General features: G+C 35.1%; 1 protein-coding gene across 12 annotated transcripts in view; it reads right to left on the reverse strand.

The window, feature by feature from the left end:
- Nucleotides 1–21,512, reverse strand: part of NKTR (natural killer cell triggering receptor) — a 46,244-nt gene that overhangs the window by 14,862 nt on the left and 9,870 nt on the right. For 5 of the 12 annotated variants that reach the window (XM_029243812.1, XM_029243808.1, XM_029243807.1 and 2 more), the window contains exons 3-11: nt 16,634–16,708; nt 15,953–16,060; nt 15,416–15,460; nt 13,573–13,660; nt 7,462–7,485; nt 4,524–4,553; nt 3,855–4,000; nt 2,429–2,651; nt 1,853–2,008 (exon numbers count right to left, since the gene is read on the reverse strand). In XM_029243812.1, the coding sequence (XP_029099645.1) occupies nt 1,853–2,008; nt 2,429–2,651; nt 3,855–4,000; nt 4,524–4,553; nt 7,462–7,485; nt 13,573–13,660; nt 15,416–15,460; nt 15,953–16,060; nt 16,634–16,708 (895 nt within the window). Of the gene's footprint in view, nt 1–1,852; nt 2,009–2,428; nt 2,652–3,854; nt 4,001–4,523; nt 4,554–7,461; nt 7,490–13,572; nt 13,661–14,816; nt 15,111–15,415; nt 15,461–15,952; nt 16,061–16,633; nt 16,709–21,512 lie in introns of those variants that run through there. The other 7 variants (XM_029243810.1, XM_029243809.1, XM_029243806.1 and 4 more) reach the window with 5 other exon arrangements.

Genomic DNA, 21,512 nt, shown 5'->3' on the forward strand with positions numbered 1-21,512 from the left:
ATTATGATTTAAAATAATTCTGCAGAATATAAGTTCCAAAGATGTTATGTAACCAAAGAAGAGTGATGACCAAATAAACTTACTAGCAATATTCAACCACAAATACAAGACAGTGGTATAAACTACTTTAAAAATACCAGATAACAGGGGTCGGCAAACTTTTTCTTAAGAAAAGAGTCCAAGAGTAAATATTTTAGGATTTTTAGGCCAAGAAGAAAATTAAGATGACTATGTAACAAAAAGAAAACAAGTCTTCACAAATGTTTTATCAATGAAATTAGAAAGTATCATTTTTGTGACACAGATCTACTAAGGAGAGTGGAATTCTTTTTCAGGGAGAATAACACTTCACTTCATTTAACTAGGGTTCAGTATCCCCTGTCAAAGCAGATAATGTTAATACTGTTCTTCTGGTAATGCGGATCTGTAATGAGATTTTTACATACTCCATCTCTGAAAATATCTTTCCACACAGATGGATTTTATGTGTAGCACCTAAAATACTGGAGAGTTATAAGTGCATCACTGTGATGTGTAGTGCACTGAATAGCACATAAAGCGATGAGAGCACCACATACAAACTCTCTACAACTCTTTGATTCTGCTGCTGTAACACAAAAACTGCCCAAGAAAAATAGTGAACAAACGGATGTGGCTGTGTTCCAGTAAAACTTTATTTACAGACACTGAAATTTGAATTTCATGTAATTTTCACATGTCACAAAATATTATTCTTTTGATTTTTTTCCACAAACATTTAAAAACATAAAAAACACATTTAGCTCATGGGCTGTACAAAACCAGGCAATAGGCCGAATTTAGCCCATGGATGACTATAGTTTGCCAACCCCTGCTAGATGACACTAAAACTGACCTTTCAAGTTTCCTACCTTCTGAAAACCAAATGGATTTGATCAATGAATGGTGTCTTATATTTTCAGAAAGAAGGATCCCACTAAAATTTGTTCACAATATATATTATATATAATAATATAATTAACAGCAAAACTACTGATACCTTACAAAGCTCACTAAAAAGGTTTACACAACTGTCATAAAGAGAATATTCAATTTTTAAAAATGAAAACATCAGTATGTTAAGCTATTAGTTCAAAGATACATCCCATTTCATAATAGCTTTTTAAAATGAGAAAACACAGAATTTTAAAATATCTAATGAACTAAACAATAACCACAATCAAGAGACTTGATTGTGAAGAGGGATGTGTGCATAACTTCTCAGGCTTCAATATTAACTCTTCATAGGAAACGTGTCAATTACACCAACCACTTTATGGTATTTCTATTCATATATTTCCCTTAACAATTCTAAACTTGAGTCTAACACACAAAATACATTAGTTACTATTTTTTGAGACCAAATCTAAAGCTACATGTTAGTTTTTCCAGTATAGAGGATTTATCACTGAGCAAGTTAACAACAGTAACGTATGGGACTAAATTTTATCCCCAGTCATCACGCAATAATTTTGCACTATAAACTGGAGTATGTTTTATCACTCGATTGGATCCAAAGAGTTCAACTAACCCTGTTTTGACAACCAAAATCTCACCTCTAATGAAAGGCCAAGTAAATGAGACTGGTAATGAAATCTTTCCAGATCTCCACTAAGAACTTTTCCCCGATCAACTTGCCAAACCCCCTCTCTCTACCAGCAGAATATGAATTTTGAAAGGTAGGGTACATGTCATTTACGAATCCAATATCTCCCCCAGTATATTTCAAAGTGCTCTGACTATGGGTCATGCTCAATAAATGAGTGTGGACCTGCAATGAGCTAACAGAATCACCAGTCTGAGAAACGAAAACATGTAGGTTAATCATCCTTACGGTTCAGGCTCCACTGTGACAAGAGGCATATCTCTTCTTAGTAAAAATCGGTTCTCGGGCACTGGAGGAATCTCTTCTGGGCGCACCACAGGCTTTTCCCTTTTAGCATTTGAATCGATACACCTTTTTTCATTGGTATCACTCCTCTCAGAGTGACTTAGAGAGAACAAACCGAATCACCAATTAAGATGTGTAATGTCTGCATTTTATAATAATATTAAATAATAATATAATTAGCAGCAAAAGTACTGATATCTTACAAAGCTCACTAAAAAGGTTTACACAACTGTCATAAAGAGAACATATAAAACATCAATGCAGTGAAAAAGCCACAGCACTTAAATTCTGATAAGAATTGCCAAATGATCCTTTTTTCTTTTCTCACCTGCAAACGCGTAAATGTTTTATATGAAACATCTGTGCTACCCTTGATTTGCTAGATTTCAATTTGAAGTCCACAAAATGCTATCCTTTTCAACAATAGGTAACAAAGCTAAGTTTACAGAATCACACATACTTTCCCCATTCCAGGGTGTTTGTTTCTTAGGTAAGACCACCTTGGTGTTTCACACTTACCCTTTTGGGCTTATTATATGTTTATTCCTTGGCTCTTCTGAACTGCTTGCTTCCTTTCGTCTCTTTTTAGAATGTTTAACTTTTGGCCTCCTCTTATGTTTCCTTCTTCTGCTTCTCTCATGTTCAATTTCACTTTCTGAGGATGATTCTGAAGAGGAAGAGGAATTGGAAGAGGAATCCGAGACTTCTGAATGAGTTGGTTTCTTCCTTTTTTTCTCAAAAACTTTTAAGAAATATTAACAAAAATATTAGTACTGGATTTCAGTGCCTATGTTTCAGAGTAAAAAATGTGATTATCAAGTATTGTAAAACATGTTTTGTATAAAGAAAACTAAAAACAAAATTTATTTATTCTTTTTTTAGTTTTAATATTTTTTAACATCTTTATTAGAATGTAATTGCTTTACAATGAATGGTGTGTCAGTTTCTGCTTTATAACAAAGTGAATCAGTTATACATATACATATGTCCCCATATCTCTTCCCTCTTGCATCTCCCTCCCTCCCACCCTCCCTATCCCACCCCTTGAGCTGATCTCCCTGTGCTATGTGGCTGCTTCCCACTAGCTATCTATTTTACGTAAAAACAAAATTTAAATAAACTTTTTTTTTCAAGTTGATAATACAATTTGCTGGTGAGATTGTAAGGTAACAAAACCCTCATGAAGTATATATTCTAGTTGGGTCAGAGAAGAAAATAAGCAACTACATAATATGACAAATGATAAATGCTAAAAGAAGGGGAAAGTAAAGGCAGGGTAAAGGGAACAGGGAAAGTCGAGGTAATTTAAGATAACATTTGAGCAGAAGCCTGAAGGAAGTGAGGGAGGGGGTCATGCAGTTATCTGAACGAAGAGTATTCCAGAGAGAAGGAACAGCCAGCACAAAGTCCCTGAGCGCTTGACATGTCTGAATAAAGGTCAACGTGCTGGCAAGACAATGAATGAGGGGAAAGAGAGATCAGAGAAACAGTAGAAAGCCCGAATCCCTTACAGACCACTGTAAAGACTTTAGCTTTGGCTGATGGAGAGGGAGCCCTTGGAGAAGATGGCTCTGGTTGCTGCTGAGGACTGTAGAGGGCCAAGAGTGTAAGCAAGGAGACCAGTCAGGAAGCTATCATTGCTGAGAAAAGATTACAGAGGAGCAAGGACAGAGGCAAAGTGAACAGTAATGAGGCTATTGCTATCTTGTAAAAGATACCTGGGTTTGGACCACGCTGACAGCAGGGGAAGTAAAAAGAAAAGGTCAGATTTGAAAAGATTCCCTGATGGGTTGGATACAGGGTATGATATAGAGGCATCAGGGCTATTGCTATACTACTCGTAGGAGTTTCTTCCACTACTGAAATCTAGGAGGTATCTTTAAGTTACAGTCTTCAACATGTGTTACCTGCATCCTAGCTCCCTCTACCCCCAAAACACTCTTACCGTCTTTTGTTGACTTCGTGGCAAGCACCCCACAGTCAATAACTCGCACATCTGCATAAGGTCTACTTGCAGCATCAGTTTTCAGATTTTCAATTTGTTCGATTACTTCAAAACCGGAAATAACTAGTCCAAAGACAACATGCACCCTGTTGCAATACAAATTCAAGAAAAAATTGTTTTGACGATAATTAAGCCATGAGCAGTAATCAAGACAACTGTTATCAATGACATATCCACAGACCTGAAAATAAGAGCGAAGTGTTTGATGTATGAAGCAACTAGAAGGGAATTAGAACTTCTGCTTCATAAAAGGAAAAAAAAAAAAATCTCAAACTGGGCCTTAGTTTTCTGCCTTAAAAACAATGGTTCTTAACTATTTTATAGTAAAGAGTCTGATAACAATCAGATTGCACTTGATACTCAGACACCATCCTTACAGGGTCACTCAAGAGCGCATGCCTGAGAAGTTCACCCATGAGCCCACGCAAAGACCCCTTCAGTGACATGAGAGGTCTCAAGACTACTGCACCCTGTGATCCTTAGGAAGAGCTCGGCTAGGAGATTAACCCAGAGATCAAGAGCGCCCCCTTGAGGGTTCACCCATGGTCTAATCTGTCTTGAACTGGCCACCCAAACACCTCTCCAAGATAAAAAGAACATAACTCTTACCCATCCAGGTGTGGAGCAGGTTTTGTGGTACTGTGTAACAAACATCAACATAAAGAAGATGGCAAAAACCAGGTGTTCAGGTGAACAGAGCAGAAGGGTTTAAATCACAGCATGTAGAGGACAAAGAGGTAAAGATAAAAAGATAGGGGAAAAAGTTAAACATGATACACACCTGAACTTAATAAGCTTAAAAACAGCAACAGTAGTCATTTTACTGATTTAAAAAAACCCTCAAGATTATAATGAATTACAAACTCATATCTCTCTCCAACATGAAGACTATATATGTATACATATATGTGATATAGGTTTGAAATACACAGCATAAATATACATTAAAATTAAAGTTATTCTCAAATCCAAAACAATGACAACAACAACAAACTCAAAATTTATCAAGATAATTAAACAAGAATAAAAAACACCTAGCCATTTGCTTATGGAAAGAAGTGTGATCAACACTTAACACTTGCCCCACATACTTAAATGGATTTTTCTATTCATTATTTTTCATACTGAGTCAGTCTGCATCGTTTAGGCAGGCAGATGGAGGTAGGCCTCAGGAGTCCTGTTTTCAGAACTTCCTGCCCCTCTTCCTTCACCTAAGGTGACCCTCTGCCACTCACAGCAACTCTGAAAATGCAGTAGGGAGCAAACCTTCAATCTGCTAACACTCTGACAGCAAACTAAGTAATCATGACATTATAGACACTTCAAATTTCCATGGCCCAGAAAACACCCAACCGGCTGCTTCTATAGTCACAAACTGGCAGTCACTCTTGGGAAGTCTTATGGGGTATATTTGGTTAAGATGTTTTGAACCCAAGCTAGTTTTCCCATAACACTTTCACAGATCTTCAGACTATGTGAATTACAGTGGGAAAAAATTCAAAAGCAGATAACTAGACTCAGAAGTATCTATCACAAACATCTTAGTTTATAAGAAAGAGAAATAATATTTGAGAGAAAGGTCACTGGATTATCAGGCCATGTTAAGGCAGTCAATTGTACTAGAAGCTCCCTTACCAGTTTTTATACTCATTTTAAGGCAATTCTATGAAACGTTAAGTCAGTAAAACACAATTTTAACCTTCACAACAATGCTAAAAATCATTCTACCAGGAAATGTAACACTTATACTTACATTAAGAATATTCAGTTCTGTAAAAGCACTACCGAATTTAGTTTTAAAAAATTAAAATATCAACTCAAGAAGTGCCAGAATTTTAAAGGGAATCTTGAGTTTTAAAACCACTAGTCTCAAATTTTCCTTAGAAGATTGAGAAGTGGTAGTTTAAGCCAATGTAACAATAAAAACGAATAAAAACAGGCAGAAGAAAGAAAGAAGAAAATCTTGCAAACTGGTGAGTCACTGATGCTTAAATCATGAAACTAGCATCCCGAAATTACCTTGGACAAGAACTTTAAGATAGAATTGTGCTTCCCATAATTAAAAAACTTTACCAAGCACAGTAAACATAGTAAGAAGTTAGTACATACGCTAGACAGTGATTCCACTGTATGAAAGATGGAAAGAGGTAGAAATTTTAAAGGTAAAAATGTTCTACAATATAAGGGATCAGTCTCAAACATGCAGTAGTGAAAACAATGATTTATTGATTAGATATATTCCTCTTCCTTGGACCTTTCTCTCACAATTCTCAGATATTCTGGTAATGGGGAAAAGCCTACAGATAGTCTTAAAACACAAACAACCCAATTCAATTTGCATCCTGGCTAACAGGAGTGCTATGAAAACCACCTTAGAGCAAACCTTTGGAGCAAATAGTGAGATTAAAACATCTGAGCTAACTGCAGTGATGCAGCAACATAATACTTGAAACTCAATTTGAGGATAGAACCTTTATGGACAGGCTCAAGTTTTGTTTTTAATTCAAATGAAAACTGAAGACAAACTTGGTCCTTTAGTGCAGTAGTGAAGAAAACAAATGAAGACAAGAGCAATTCTTTCAAGGACAAATATCAATTGGCCGACTGTGCCTAAACTGGTGGGAATAATTAAGTCCATTACTTGCATCTGCAATTCAGGATGCAGAAGTACAAATTTATGCTTTAGTTGGGTTAGACTACATAATAAGAATACTGAAAGTATCTTAACAAAAGCCCCCTGGGGTTCTCAGCCCACACTCTAAGAGTAGAAATTCCAATGTAAAGCAAGCTTGCTGGCACTGGGCTGATGGGCAGGGGGAAATGATATGCTCGGTCCAAGCCCTTCAATTCTACTAAAATGGGCAAAGAGATCTCATCCCACCAACTCTTAATTGCACTGATGTTTCAAAACTATACAGCTGTAAAGACCCAGGCAGTGGTAACATATGCTCAGTAAGTTAAGACCTTAAGGCCAGAGACTATCATAAATATGTAAGTTTATACATGCTTATGAAAACATACCTAAAGGAGAAACAACCACAAGAACATTTCAAATTAGAAAAGCTTTCAATATTTTCACATTTCCATTTTCTCCTGTCACTCAAACACTGATTTTCTAGTTTCCCTCACCTATGAATCTGCTTCAAAAATATATGCACATTTAAACCTTGTAAATCTTAGAAACTGAAAAGTATCACTGTTACTCCAAAAAACAATCTACATATATATATTTACCATTATCAAAGCAGCTTTCGGCCTTATACAGAAATTAACAGTTCTGTACTGAAATGAGATCTAAACCATTATATACAATATAACCCACCCCCCAAGATGTGTGGGAACTAGGTGGTAACAAGCCACTGAAATTAAAATTATACTTCCCAGGATTAACCATGAACAATAAAACACACTTGTTTTACATGTACTCCTGCCACAGATCAAGCAGAAAGTTTTTTTTCTTAAAATGGTTCAATGCACATAACAACAGGATTAAAGAGATAAAGGCAAAGAAAGAAAAAGAGAGAGCCTTAGAGTAATGAGACATTACCTTTGGAGCGCACGGTGTAACACTCTTTCTGTAAATTTTACACAAAAATGGCAAGAAATAAATTGTAATACACTTTTAAGACAAGACTGAATCTATGTTTTAATATCAATATAACTTTGAAATTAAATACTTTCAAGTTTTATGCAAAGCAAGAAAGCTTTTTAAAAAGGAGGGCTCTAAATTTTCTTTCACATAGGATATGTATGTAGAGATGAATTATGTTTAAGAAAAGCATTGTAGTTTAAGTGGGAATCTGCTCAGGTCCCTAATATTGTAACACCAGAGTGTGAATAATAGCTAGAAACAAAACATTATATATCGCTTTACAAATCACAGAAACTGGCTAAGTCATCAACTAACATCCTTCTCAAAAAGAGAATAATGTATCCTGAATACATTCATAAGTAAAAACTCTGAATGCCCAGGAGCAGTTACTAGCAGTAGAAATCAAAAATTTCAATGGAAAGAACTGAGTTAAGAGACTTAAAACAAAATTTCAGGGAACTTTTTTTACTAATTCACTTCAAACAATTAAAGTACCTTTCATGTTTCTACATTTGAAAGCTTTTTTGGTCACACATCAAAACAGATTACCATCAGCAGTTAATGACCAAATGTTTAGACTGCAGCTTCTGTTCACTGCCATTACATACACTCTTATAGTTGTTAAGGAACTGAAAATAATAATAATAATAAAATAATAAGGCAGCATACCTAGAATTTTAAGGATCTTCTCAAAGGATAAAAAGGCAAGAGAGATATAAGTATAAGAAAAAGTATGCTGTCAAATCTTGGCCACAGTACTTTCTTTTCCTGTCTAATCTGATTTTCTCCATTATGAAAATTTTTTGTTCAATGAATATACACTGTCTGACCAATTTTAATTCGATTAAACTTTAAACATATCTGTTACTATTCAGACCAAAACCTGTATTACATACAGTGGACAAAATTCTTTATAGGGGTTTTGGATATATTAAATCTTAAAATATTTAAAAATAGCTTTAATTTCTTATAAAGGCATTGATACATGAATTACTGTCAAAAAAATGTTTTAAATAATGTGGTGTTTCCAATGAATGTTGTAAAAAAAAAAACTGATTCTAGCTGTAAAGTAGTATGAGAGAAGGAAACAAAGACAACCTATTTCTGTCTTAAGCAGGCTTTAACATGCAATTTTTCCCTTCAACTCCTGAAACTATCACACCCGTAAGAGGCACCAATTTGTACAGAGTGACAAAGCTCATGTAAGGGCAACGGAAACTAACCAAGCCACATTACAGTGCTCTACCTATTGTTCCATAAGTCACCAAAATAAAACAGCTTTAAAAAATTCAGCACTAACATGAACATAACACACACCAAACACCATGAGATACAAAATTCCTTCCAGGTTGCTAACACAAATGTCACACAAACACTAAGTAATATTAAGACTGGATGTTAGGGATGACACTTAATATCCAGAGACGATGGATTATGGTTAAGTGTCGTGAAATCTGTTCATGAAAAAATCTTGAAATTAACATATGAAGGTATTACCCCCAAAAAAGTAGGGAAAAAAGCCAGAACTTCTCAGGTTATTAACACTTACTAGCATTTCTTCTCACACAAATTCATGAATATGTGAAGGGAAAAAGATTTCTACCCCAAATCTACTTTTGCTACCCCAAAAATATCAATATAGCTTTATAAAGCCCTTAAAACCAAACCACCCCTCAACTTCCCTTGCTCTGCTACTCTGAAACGATCAGCACTTCTCTCCCATTCAGGTAAGTAGCCATTCTTAAATGACATAGAATATATCCTAGAACTTACGTTTTCCTCCCACAGTCCTATTTATGACTGTTAAAATTCAACACACACTTTTTGTTTAAAGTTCAAAGTTTGACTTTTCGACATTATCTTATTTTCTTGTATTTTTATAATTATCATGACCACTAACAGTGGCCAACGACAGAGCCTGTTCTCCAAGGCTCTATGGGTCTTTTCATTCCCTGGTTGTGATATGAGGCCTGCACAGACTAAGCCAAGGGAGACGACAGCAACCGCCACTCAAACATGTTCTAACAGCAGCCGACGAAGAGACTGCAGCCAATTTAGGCAAGATGAGCCAGAGTTTCTTTGCAGCACCTTTCAGACTGATGAAAATTAAGCAATTACAACTATTTCCTTTAGGAGAGACAATATTTACATATAAATCATTCCACATATTCAGAAACTTAGGATCAACCTACAAAACACTTTCTTCCTTTTATGTCTGCATTTTCACACCAAAATGTTTACTTTATATTTGAAAGTGGGGTAGATACTTTACAAACAGAAAAGGAAAAACAAAACTAACTCAAGGTATATAGTTAAGTAAGACTAGATACAAGGCTTCCTGATAGCTAGGTTAGTGCTCTAACCCAGAGTTAAGTAAGACTAGATACAAGGCTTCCTGATAGCTAGGTTAGTGCTCTAACCCAGGAGAATAGTTATTTAATACAAAGCTATAAATCACCTAACTAATCTTTTTAATGATTACTTTAGGCAGTATCTTCTTTATCCTTTTGATGAATGAAAATAAAGACAATGAAAATCAGAGTCAGAATTAACAGACTGTCATGACTGACAGCCGAAGGAAAAGAAAAATGCTTTCCTACGTGTCATATTATTCTCCAGCAATGCTTGCAGTGTCTAAAACTTACTAAAATTAAAATAAATTCAGGGGAATCCCCCAATGGTCCAGTGATTAGGACTCCGCTCTCACTGCCGAGGACGCGGGTTCAATCCCTGGTCAGGGAGCTAACTAAGATCCTACAAGCCGTGCAGCGAGGTAAATAAAATAAAATAAAATAAAAATAAAATAGAGTAGAATGAAGTAAAATAAAATAAAATAAATAAATAAATTCAGAGCAGACCGGTCAATAAACCTACGTAGCTTACAGTGTGCAGCATTCTCTTTCTAGCTATCAATTTCTTTAGGATTATGAGTAAAACTCCTATAACCTGGGCTGCATATGTCTTTTCTTCCTTACTCACCATTATCTATAGAACAAAGGATCTCTAAATTCTTTTCTAGTCTAAAACTTTGTAATCCTATAGCTTCTGCTGTGGCTTCTTCCTAGTCTTTGGCCTAAAAAATAAATAACAAGGACCCAGTTAACCTGGTTACTACTCTGGTCCCAGTTCTTTGAATTCCTTCAAAAATAGCTCAGCATGAACAAACCATTACTTCCTCAGTGACTCATGGGGATAGTGCCATATTTCACTTCTTTCACGTTTCTTGAGAAGTACTATTCCAAAAACAATTAGTTTTCTTCTATTTAGGCCCCTAAAAGCAAAATCACTACGACTAATATAGTAGTAGATAAAAGTAGTTACTGTAAAAATTACAAATAGCTTTATAGAAGATAATCTGGTTTTTATCACACACATAATTTTTCCACCCAAAGAAAGCAATATATACAAAAATATGTTTAATAAGATGATGTATATGCCTTAGGAAGGGGAGGTTTTAAATGTTTTAAGTAATGAAGACAATAGTTATTGCACAAAGCACAATAGTTATTCTTGAGCACAATAGTTACTGCTCAAGAATTCCTGAGGAACATTTTGCTCAAGTACCCACACTAACTGCATCAAATTTACTCCTTAGAATTACAAGGTAACAGATGTATAGCATAAACTACAAACACAATTTTGCAAGGATATGTTAAAAGTCCTTATTAATAAGCCTATAAAACTGGAACTATAAAGGCAGTTCTTGGCGTTTTATGATCCATTCTCACACTACCCTTTCTTTTTCAGACTGCAGAACTGCTGCTCAAGGTGCCACAGGAAGAGCTGTGGGAGGAGGATGAAACACAGAAGCCACCCCTGGGAAGCCTTCAGACAGCTCAGTGACCATCAACCCTCAGAACCTCAACTTTCAGAGCGATTATCTGTGGTCATCTATACAATTTGAAGATAGTACATTATACTTTTCTACTACTTCCAATTCCAAAAGAATTTGGGCTTGTAAGACATAGACTTTCAAAGATATTTCTTTCATGGGCTACCATCTCCATTTTACCTATCCCTTCTATAAAAGCAAAGAAACATTTTGTTTAGCAAAGTGAACATTAGTTTTATTTTATCCTGCAACCCCTGAGGAATTGGTACTTTTAGCTCACATAAAAAAAAGCACACGCATAAAAACTTCTTAAAAAAAAAAAAGCGAGAGAGAAGGATTTTTTTGCAAAAATGAGTGCAAAAATGTTTACTTCCAAGATTGCTTTTAACTGAAAACTCATTTCCAGAAGTAAATGTCAAACTAAAAGTAGAAAATTTTCTTTCAATCACAAGTTCACAGTGATTTTAGTGCCATCTACAATCAGTTAATTATGAAAACAAGGTTAAAAAATTTAATACTAATTTACAGATGTTAAAATTTTAATTTGGTATTCCTTGTCAAAAAATAGTCTAATGTAAAATTAAGCTACGTAGAAAACAGACACGGCTTTAATTTTATTTGATACTAAACATTTCTAGAAAAGGCTTAAGCAAGTAGTAAATAACATAAAAACAAGATACTCTAAATTTTTTGAAGAGAGAATCTCATATGCTGGATTTTAACTAATGTATGTAGGTGCACGGGTTTTAACTCTAACATTTTCTAAATAAGCTAATTAGTATATAACAATGGGAAGAAGCTGCTGCTACCTGATAAATAAAAATTTAAATGTACTGATATAAAAAAGGAAATCTAAAAGAAACTTTAGAGCCCTCAGATGGTAGCTTTTTGACCAATGAATCATTAGTTTATCATGTTCACAGTTCAGATAAGCTTAAAAATGGAAATGGGAAACCTCAATCAAAGAGTAAACAGCTTCTACATCAAGTTTTTCAAAATATTTCCCCCTACTTTTTTTTTGGCCCTCAAGGAGGTTAAGAATTGAAAAATAGTCTAGTAAAGTAGGGTAATAACTAATACTCTATGGGATCAAAACAAGATACAGGAATAACTGTTTTAGGCCTTCCTTTTTTCCTGCACAACTCCAAGCGTTATCATCTTCTATCAGCTTTCCATTTTTAGGACATTCTTAGGAACAGAATGCCCCTTATCTGAACTTTATCAGATCATGTTGGAATCTATTTTTCACACAAACTTAAAGTGTGAGATTTATTTTATATGAATAATTTACTCCTTTAAAGACAGGGAAGCGCCATTCATACTCATCCATTCAGAAAGATGACAAAATTTTTTTTCTGGCAAACCATGGAAAAATATTTCTCCAATATACATAGCATAACTGCAGAGATTTACTTCCAATCAAAAGCATTAAACTCCATGCTAGCCAATTATCTTTCATATCTTATACCATGGGATTAAAATAAAAATAGGTTTTGGAGTAGCTTTAGATAAGAATATAACTAAAAGTATGCCAAAAGTCTTTCAGATGAGAAATAAGTAAGGTTTTGGTTGTGTATACACGTACACGTAAAGGTGTTTGTTTTTTAAACATCAAATTCAGCATTCTGAAGTTTTCTAAGTGACAATATCATAAACTTTGGTGGAAATGATAGCAACATTGGGTTAATTCAATTACGCATAGAGATCTCACAAAGTTTAAGACTGTTAACAATGCTGGCTGAACACCAAATCATTTATCTCTATACAATGTCAGAAAACAATGGCACCTCTCTCAAACTGGTTCAAAGAACAACAGTTAGAGAAAAAGCAACCATACTATGGTTTACTCAAACCAACTGCTTTCCATGCCAAGGGCACATCCAGTCCTAGTCATGGACAAGCTTTAAATGTTCATCAAGGGTTTATGCTCCAATCCAGATTTGGTAATCTGAGCCCCCAAATTTGTTAAAAGTCAAAGCCAATTTCTTTTCTTAAGATGACAACATATTTTGAAAATAATTTACATCTTTAAGTTACGCCTTTTAAGTACCATTCTTCAAATCCAGGATATATGCTTACCGCTGAGGTGGCTGTTAGAGCTTACCAATTACTATAACATAATAAAACCCAAGTTGACAGAATCTAGCATTAAACTTGGTTTAACGATACCATCTTTCTCATGAACAGCGCTTCTCTGTTTAGAAAAAGCTCATCTCTGAATTATGCCTACTCACATGAAAAACTGGGAACCATTGGTATGTTTCCCTCGATTTGCCATTGACAAAAGGAACGCTCTGTCATGTTTGAGAATAAAGTTTTCATCTGTTTGAAGAAAACACAAATTTGTCAGTCTACAATTATAAGTCACTTTTAAAGTGCAATGTTCAAAGTAATAAATAGAAAGCAAAGGATGAAATTCCTCTTCTGGTCAGTACAGATACTTGACTGAATACTTTGAAAAAAGTTCTTTTAACTAATCAAATAAAAGCATAAAACAAAAACAAAAACTGCTACTTATTTACTACTTAGCCTTGAGAAAAAAGAACATATATTTAACACTTTTATACAAACAGCCTTAGAACAGTCACTTTTAGTAGTAACATACTTTGGCTAAATGATGTTTAAACTATTAACTTTCAGGGAAAACCAGCAAGAAAATTTTAGAAAAATCTTTACAGTAAAGCTCATTTCCTCCAAATTTCCAATTAACCTGCATAATGCACTATACATGGGAGTTTAAAAATCCTCTTATGTGCTTAATTTCTATATGGTAAATTTATTACTCAATTCAATTGATGCTAGACTATGAAACCAAAAACCAAAATATTACAGTAAGTTAAGTTGTAGGGACATGCCTAAATTAAATTATGTAGATTCTTTCTAATCAATAGGATCAAAAACTAAGGAAGCAAGTCCTGTGAGTACAAAAATTTAAATGGCAAAATACAATTTTTTGATATACAAATATCTGCCACAGGGAACAACCACATTACAGTGGCCTACAGCATTAGTTTCAAACTGTTACATGCTAATAGAACCAGCTAAAGAGCTGTTTCCTACTAGCTCAAAGGGAAGACTCTGTCATGAAGATCACTTAGAGATGGATTTAATTCCAGCAGAAATATCCTGAAAACTAATTTAAATTTCCTGTTAACACTCATACAAACAAATCTTTCTTTAAAACAAACAGAAACATAGAAAACTTTAAAAAAAAAGATTACCTTGGGAACAGGCTTCTGAAAAAGTAGTAATCCATTTTCCCCCAAAAGAAATATAAAAGACTATTATAACACTGAAGCTATCATGGCATTAAAACCTGGTAAAATTGGATCCCATTATAAATTTCCACAACTGACTTTTCTAAGGCTTTTTGGGGCAAGTGCAATAGTTAGATTTATGCAAATACTACTGTAGGAAAAAAACACAATCATATAGCTCTAGTATACAAAAGAAAACATACAAACCTTTGAGAAAGGAAGAAATACCAAATTTTATTCAAAGAAATTGCTTGGTTTAGAGAAAATAAACATTAACTAGATTCTTTTCCCTGATGTGGAAATAATAACCCATTGGGAAAAGAAAAGAAGATACAGATGCATGTATGAAACAGTATACAGAATTTTCCAAGTCTTCAAGCAATATAAGAAATCCAGCCACAACCTGACCCAGACTGTCCATAAATTTATTAGGAAGGGTGCAAGGGAACAGAGTTGGAGTTTGTGTTACTGAGCTTCGTTCTCTTACCTTTTCATTTTGCAAAAGACCACATTCTCTATAAACAAAAGAATATGTTGACAGTTTTAGGCAGGAAGATAGGAGTTTTCATGTATATAGTTGCCTAACCTCCATGCTGAAAGTCATGTTTAACCATAAAGTTAGCCTTAATTAATCTTGTCAATTAAGTTATATATTACAATGTAATTTATCCCCAAGTTCATGCAAATAAAGTATTTTCATGCAGCATTAGTTTCATGCAAAAAGTGAACTATAAGTAAACCTCTTCTCATTAAAAGTACATGGTCAAACTTGCTTTAATATCAGAACTGAAACAAAAGACCATAAAATATTAAGCCTTACCTTTAAAATATCCACCATAAATTGATTCTCCACCTTTTCCATTACCTGAAAATAATGAGCTACATTAAACAATAATGAAAACTAAAAATATACTAACACACATAAATTACTTTTTATGGTTTCAATTTGCTGAAGGAGTAATTACTGCAGATGATAAAAATTCTAAGACTCCTCAATTAACCTCAGTTTTAAACTGTAAATCCAATCCCATTATAATAAAAACTATTTTAAAAATTCTCTCCATGACCCACTTATTTCAAACAGCAATCACACCAACAAAATTCTAAAAGAATAAAAACAATTGAACAGTACTTTGGCACCAAGTAACTGTATTAAAACTGCGTAAAAACAAACAAAAAGAAGTCTTAGTATTTTGCTTTTTATACATTCTTGGCCTGTAACAGTCATTCATCCAACAACTATTCACTGACCACCTAACATTTACATCATACTGTGACACTATATTTACAATTAAAAGTAATAATGAGATGCTTTAGAAACTGATAGAGTTACTAAGAACATAAGTTTTAGCTCTACCTTCACTGAAGTCCCCACCCTGAATCATAAAGTTTTTAACCACACGATGGAATGTAGAACCTTTATAACATAACTTCTTCCCAGTTGTTTTCCCAAGGCCTTTCTCCCCTGGAAAAAAAAAAGAAATAAAGTTTAGCTACAAACATATCCTTCCATGGAAAGCACCATCCAATTAATCCTTTGTCAAATCCCTCCCTTGTGTTGGGCACTGTAAGAGATAAGTAACATCATAAATGTTTTTCCTCCCTATTTTTTCTACTTTTTAAAAATATAAATCCAATTACATGTAACAAAGAACAATCTCATTATGTTCTGCTTCTCTATCTTCTAATCCTAAATTTCTTGTGAAATCTGGAATGCTAAATTTGTTCAAAGTACTAAAATCTGTAAAATTCTACCAAAATTAGTCAGTTTTGAATATACTATTATTTTATAAACTACAATGGATAAAAATTTCATTACATATGGTGGTACCTCCTTTTTCATTTCTGAGACCATTTCTTTCTCCTCTCTTCCCTTTAAGAAATGCTTCCCTAACATCATATCAGTGAAAATAATATTTTTTATTTGCTAAACTCATTTCACAGATCATTGCTTTTTAAGGAAAATATCTACTCTGTTAAGCAAGGTAAAACTGTAAGCCAGGACTTCTCATTGGAAATAATTTAATAATTCATTTACCTGAGCATAAGCAAAGGAAGTTTTTGCAAGTTTTTGGACATATATCTGAAAAGAGCTGAAACATAATGCGACCAACTGAAATAAAACACATGAAAAAAGGGTAAGCAAGTTGATTATATCATATTTTATATGGGAGAAATGAACAGAATTAACAAATCAAGGGGTCCATTTCTGTAATTCATTTTAATTTTTTAAGAGATTCAACAGGAAAGAATTTAACTAGGCAATACCAACTAACAAGAACCCCACTCTATTAGCATTAGGATTCACATGCAACCAAACTGATTTCAGCCCTAAAACTGTAGGATTTTAAGTGTCTTTTAAAGGGACCTTATATTATTAGATTCCTTACAGTACATCTCCTACCTGAACTGTTAATCTTCTTTAAAAATACTCTCGAAGGACTTCCCTGGTGGTCCAGCGGTAAAGAATCCGCCTTCCAATGCAGGGGACGCGGGTTCGATCCCTGGGAACTAAGATCCCACATGCCGTGGGGCAACTAAGCCCACATGCTACAACTACTGAGCTCGTGCACCTCAACCAGAGAGCCCGCGTGCCGCAAACTACAGAGCCCATGAACTCTGGAGCCTGCACGCCACAACTAGAGAGAAAAAACCCGCACACCATAACTAGAGAGAAGCTCGAGAGCTGCAATGAAGACACTGTGCGCCACAATGAAAGATCCCACGTGCCTCAACGAAGATCCCGAGTGCCACAACTAAGACCCGACGCAGCCAAGGAAAAAAAAATACTCTTGATAATAGTTGTCTGATTTATGCTTGAACCCCTCCAGTGATGAGAACATCATATCTTAAGATAGTCATTCTGGGCAGTACTGTTAGAAGAAAGTTCTGTCCTCTACATCAGCTTTTTACCTTTATGAAAAAACTGTTTACAGACAACTTCCTGAACTGCCACTCACAACTAAAACTCACGTCCTATTCCTGAGAGAGTATAAAGAGAATAGGTACGGTTCCTAAAAACTAACCAACAAACAAACAACCCTACAATAAACAGGAAATGAGAAGGAGCAAGTCTGAAAATTCAATTTAACTATGCCAATAGAGAAGTGTTTCACAAACCTTTTGGTCTCAAGACTCCTTTATACTATTTTTTCTTTCTGTTTTAAAACTTTTAATTTTTTTAGTTTATTTAATTTTATTTTTCTTATTTTTATTTTTTTGGCTGCATTGGGTCTTCGTTGCTGCGCATGGGCTTTCGCTAGTTGCGGAGGGAGGGGGCTACGCTTTGTTGCAGCGCATGGGCTTCTCACTGTGGTGGCTTCGCTTGTTGTGGAGCACAGGCTTTAGGCACGTGGGTTTCAGTTGTTGTAGCACGCAGGCTCAGTAGTTGTGGCACATGGGCTTAGTTGCTCCGTGGCATGTGGGAATTTCCTGGACCAAGGATCGAACTTGTGTTCCCTGCATTGGCAGGCAGATTCTTAATCACTGCACCACCAGGGAAGTCCCTCCTTTAAACTCTTAAAAATGATTAAGCTTTTAAAATGTGGTTATATTTATTGCTATTTACTGTATTATAAATTAAAACTCAGAAACTTTCAAAAAACAAGAATACACAAGCACACATTCCATCAGCTGTCAGAGTGGTGACATCATCACATATTGTGTAATCTCTGGAAAACTCGACTTGTGAATGAGAATGCAAGAGGCAAATTACATTATTCTAAAAATGGTTTTGACTTTGCATACCTCCTGAAAGTGTCTCAATAAAATAAGAAATGGAATTTTGATTTATAATCACTTTCTTGAGTTCCCTTTCCCTTTATTCTACAAAATCTTTTCCATTATGAACATCTGTATATACTCAAGGAGACTTGTGGAATAAATCAAAATTAACTGTGGACCAAGCATAAGTCATTTTCAGTATAGACACAGAATGATTTACTGTGTATCACTATGATTTTAATTTATTCCTGGCCATGACAGTCAGTTCCTCTGAGGACAAAACAAAGCTACTGCGTAAGAGACAATCTTAAAGGATAAAAAGTGGGAGATGGAATCATATAAGGAGACTTTCCCAAGTCAACAGTGCCAAATGGAGTGCTGGAACCAATTTTAAAGCAATTTCAAAACCTTCTAGCTGATCTTGATATCTAAAGGAATGAAGAAAAAGGTAAGAAAAGAAAGCAAAAAGGAGGACAGCAATGTATCTAAAATCATTTCAGAATTTTAAAAACTGCATGTAATATCAGTAATATTAAATACTACTCTTTGTATTTACATGGAAATATTTTACCAGTGTGATAAAAGTATTTCCATCACTCTTCATAAATCCCTAAGAAATGGCTGGCTAGGTGGGTGTCAAGTTCAAAATCATCTAGCTTTGCAAACTAGAACATACTTATATCTTTGGAATCCCGTTAAGATAGTTAATTTTCAGAATAAAAGATGTAATCAAAACAACTAAAACTTTGCCTTTTCTGTTAGGACTATAGTAATAGTAACTTCAATATCAAGGTTTTTTTTTTTAATTAATTAATTTATTATTTGGTTGCACCGGGTCTTAGTTGCAGCAGGCGGGCTCCTTAGTTGCAGCACGTGGGCTGCTTAGTTGTGGCATGTGAACTCTTAGTTGCATGTGGGATCTAGCTCCCTGACCAGGGACTGATCCCGGGCCCCCCGCATTGGGAGCACAGAGTCCTATCCACTGCGCCACCAGGGAAGTCCCTCAAGGGTTTTTAAAAAAAATCTTTAATGCCTCCAAGTGAAAACTGATGAAAGTTTCAAATATTTTTAGTCTCTCCTTTACAGATGATTGGTAGTTGTGAACACTCTAGTGGTACAATACATATGAAAACAGCTAAATGTGATTATATTTCCAGCTCTAATATTCAGAGAGGGATCTCTAACTACAATGATTTTTAAAAAAATGCTCACCTCTAATATCTTACCCTCTAACCTGATGAAGAAAAGAAATTTCTATTGACCTCTCATTCTCATGGGGCAGGGGTTAGAGCAGAGGTTTTGTCTTTTCCATCGCATTGTGTTTTTAAGAGCAAAAGAAAAAAACTGAACAAAACCAAATTGTTTTGGGCTCAATACCATGGTGCAAGGTTAAAAACACTGCTAAAGGCTCTAAAGTGAATGATGTACATATCAGAACTGTAAAATATCATACTGGACAGCTAGTTCATCCACCAACGTCAGAATTTCCTTTGCAACAACACTGACAGATGAATACCAACAAAGGCAGAAAAATAACAGAAAAGCACTGGGACTCAAACAGGGGTAGGAGGTGAGAATTAGAAAAGGAACAGCCATCTTATGTTAAAGGTAGAAAAGGAAAAAATCTTTGTATATTTCACTTGGCGTTTTGAGGCAAAGAAAGAAAAGGAAAAAGACGGTGCTAAGAAGTGAACTTTCTTCTCTCAAAGTCCCCATAAAAATCCATATGAATTTTCTTTCATGACCTTTCAACCAGGCCTGGTGCTATTACTGGGATTCTCTGGGCCCTACTTCTAATAAAATAAGGAGAAAAAGGGGTGGGGGAGAACACTCTTGCTTACAGAAATGGAAACAAGCCTTTTCCCTAAAATTGAACATGAGCTCAGTGCTCGAGCTCATGCTCACGCATGTGCACTAATTAAAGCAACTTAAAAAAAAGTGTGTCAGATACTGTGCTAGGTTCTTTACAAATACAGGCAGCTCTGCAATAACGACAGAACTGAAATAAACATTGCATTATCCAAAAAATCACATATAAAGACAACTGTTTCCATGGCACAACAGGGGTTGGGGACAAGGGAATTTCAGGTCATAGTAAAAATGATTTTTTTCCTTAAGAGTATCAATAATAAAGGCATGTTTTTAGTTATAAGAATATGTTATAAAACTTAAACATCATTGAGGAAATCCTACAATTGATCACACCTCACTCTGGCCTTTCTCAGCACTGTCATTAGCATAATCCTTCTTGTGGTCTTTCAAATTGCTATTAGGACAACAAGAATAACTCAGAAGAGCAGTGCTGTTTACGGTTCTTCTCTTCCACATCACTAGTTCCCCACCTTGTTATCTAATTGTGTCACAACACAAACGGTATTGCTCCTTAATTAATCTATCCATTAGAATAAATTCATTTTACAAAAACACGATCTGTAAGACAGGTGGTTGTATTATTTAATTACTTTCCAAGAACCTTATTATGCAGGCACTATTGCACTGAAGTCCTATTAATTTATGAGTGTATAAAAAGGGGAGAAATCATTTAAATAGTGCAGACCACTGCATCCAGTCACTGTATTCATGAGCTTATGACCTAGGGTGTGCTTGAGATGGGAGATTCATTTCTCCTGTTCCCTCAGTACAAATCAGATCTCATATGCTCGTTCTATCTGAAAGTATAAGCTATCTTGAGTGTGAGTCTAAAGTTTAAAGGGTAATTTTGAATACAAGCAAATTTCACTGTACTGCTATCTTTAGAACCACAATAACAAAACTCTATAGTATTTCCATTTACAAAGAGGTCAAGTGGCTTGCCCAAGGTCATAAGCAGTACTCAAACATTTGTCTTCCTCTTTACTTAAAACTTATTTCTCGGTTTCAGTTCCAAATACTTTACAATGTTTACTAAGGATACATTTTTAAAAAAATAAATTTATTTATTTATTTTTGGCTGCGTTGGGTCTTTGTTGCTGCGTGCGGGCTTTCTCTAGTTGCAGCCAGCGGTGGTTACTCTTTGTTGCAGTGCGCAGGCTTCTCATTGCAGTGGCTTCTCTTGTTGCAGAGCACAAGAGCACGGGCTCTAGGTGCGTGGACTTCAGTAGTTGTGGCTCGCAGGCTCAGTAGTTGTGTCTCACAGGCTTCAGTAGTTGAGGCACGCAGGCTGCAGTTGTGGCACACGGGCTTAGTTGCTCTGC

The sequence above is a fragment of the Monodon monoceros genome, unplaced genomic scaffold (genome assembly GCF_005190385.1).
Source record: "Monodon monoceros isolate NGI ecotype Baffin Bay Population unplaced genomic scaffold, NGI_Narwhal_1 Super_Scaffold_3, whole genome shotgun sequence".
Lineage (NCBI taxonomy): Eukaryota > Metazoa > Chordata > Mammalia > Artiodactyla > Monodontidae > Monodon > Monodon monoceros.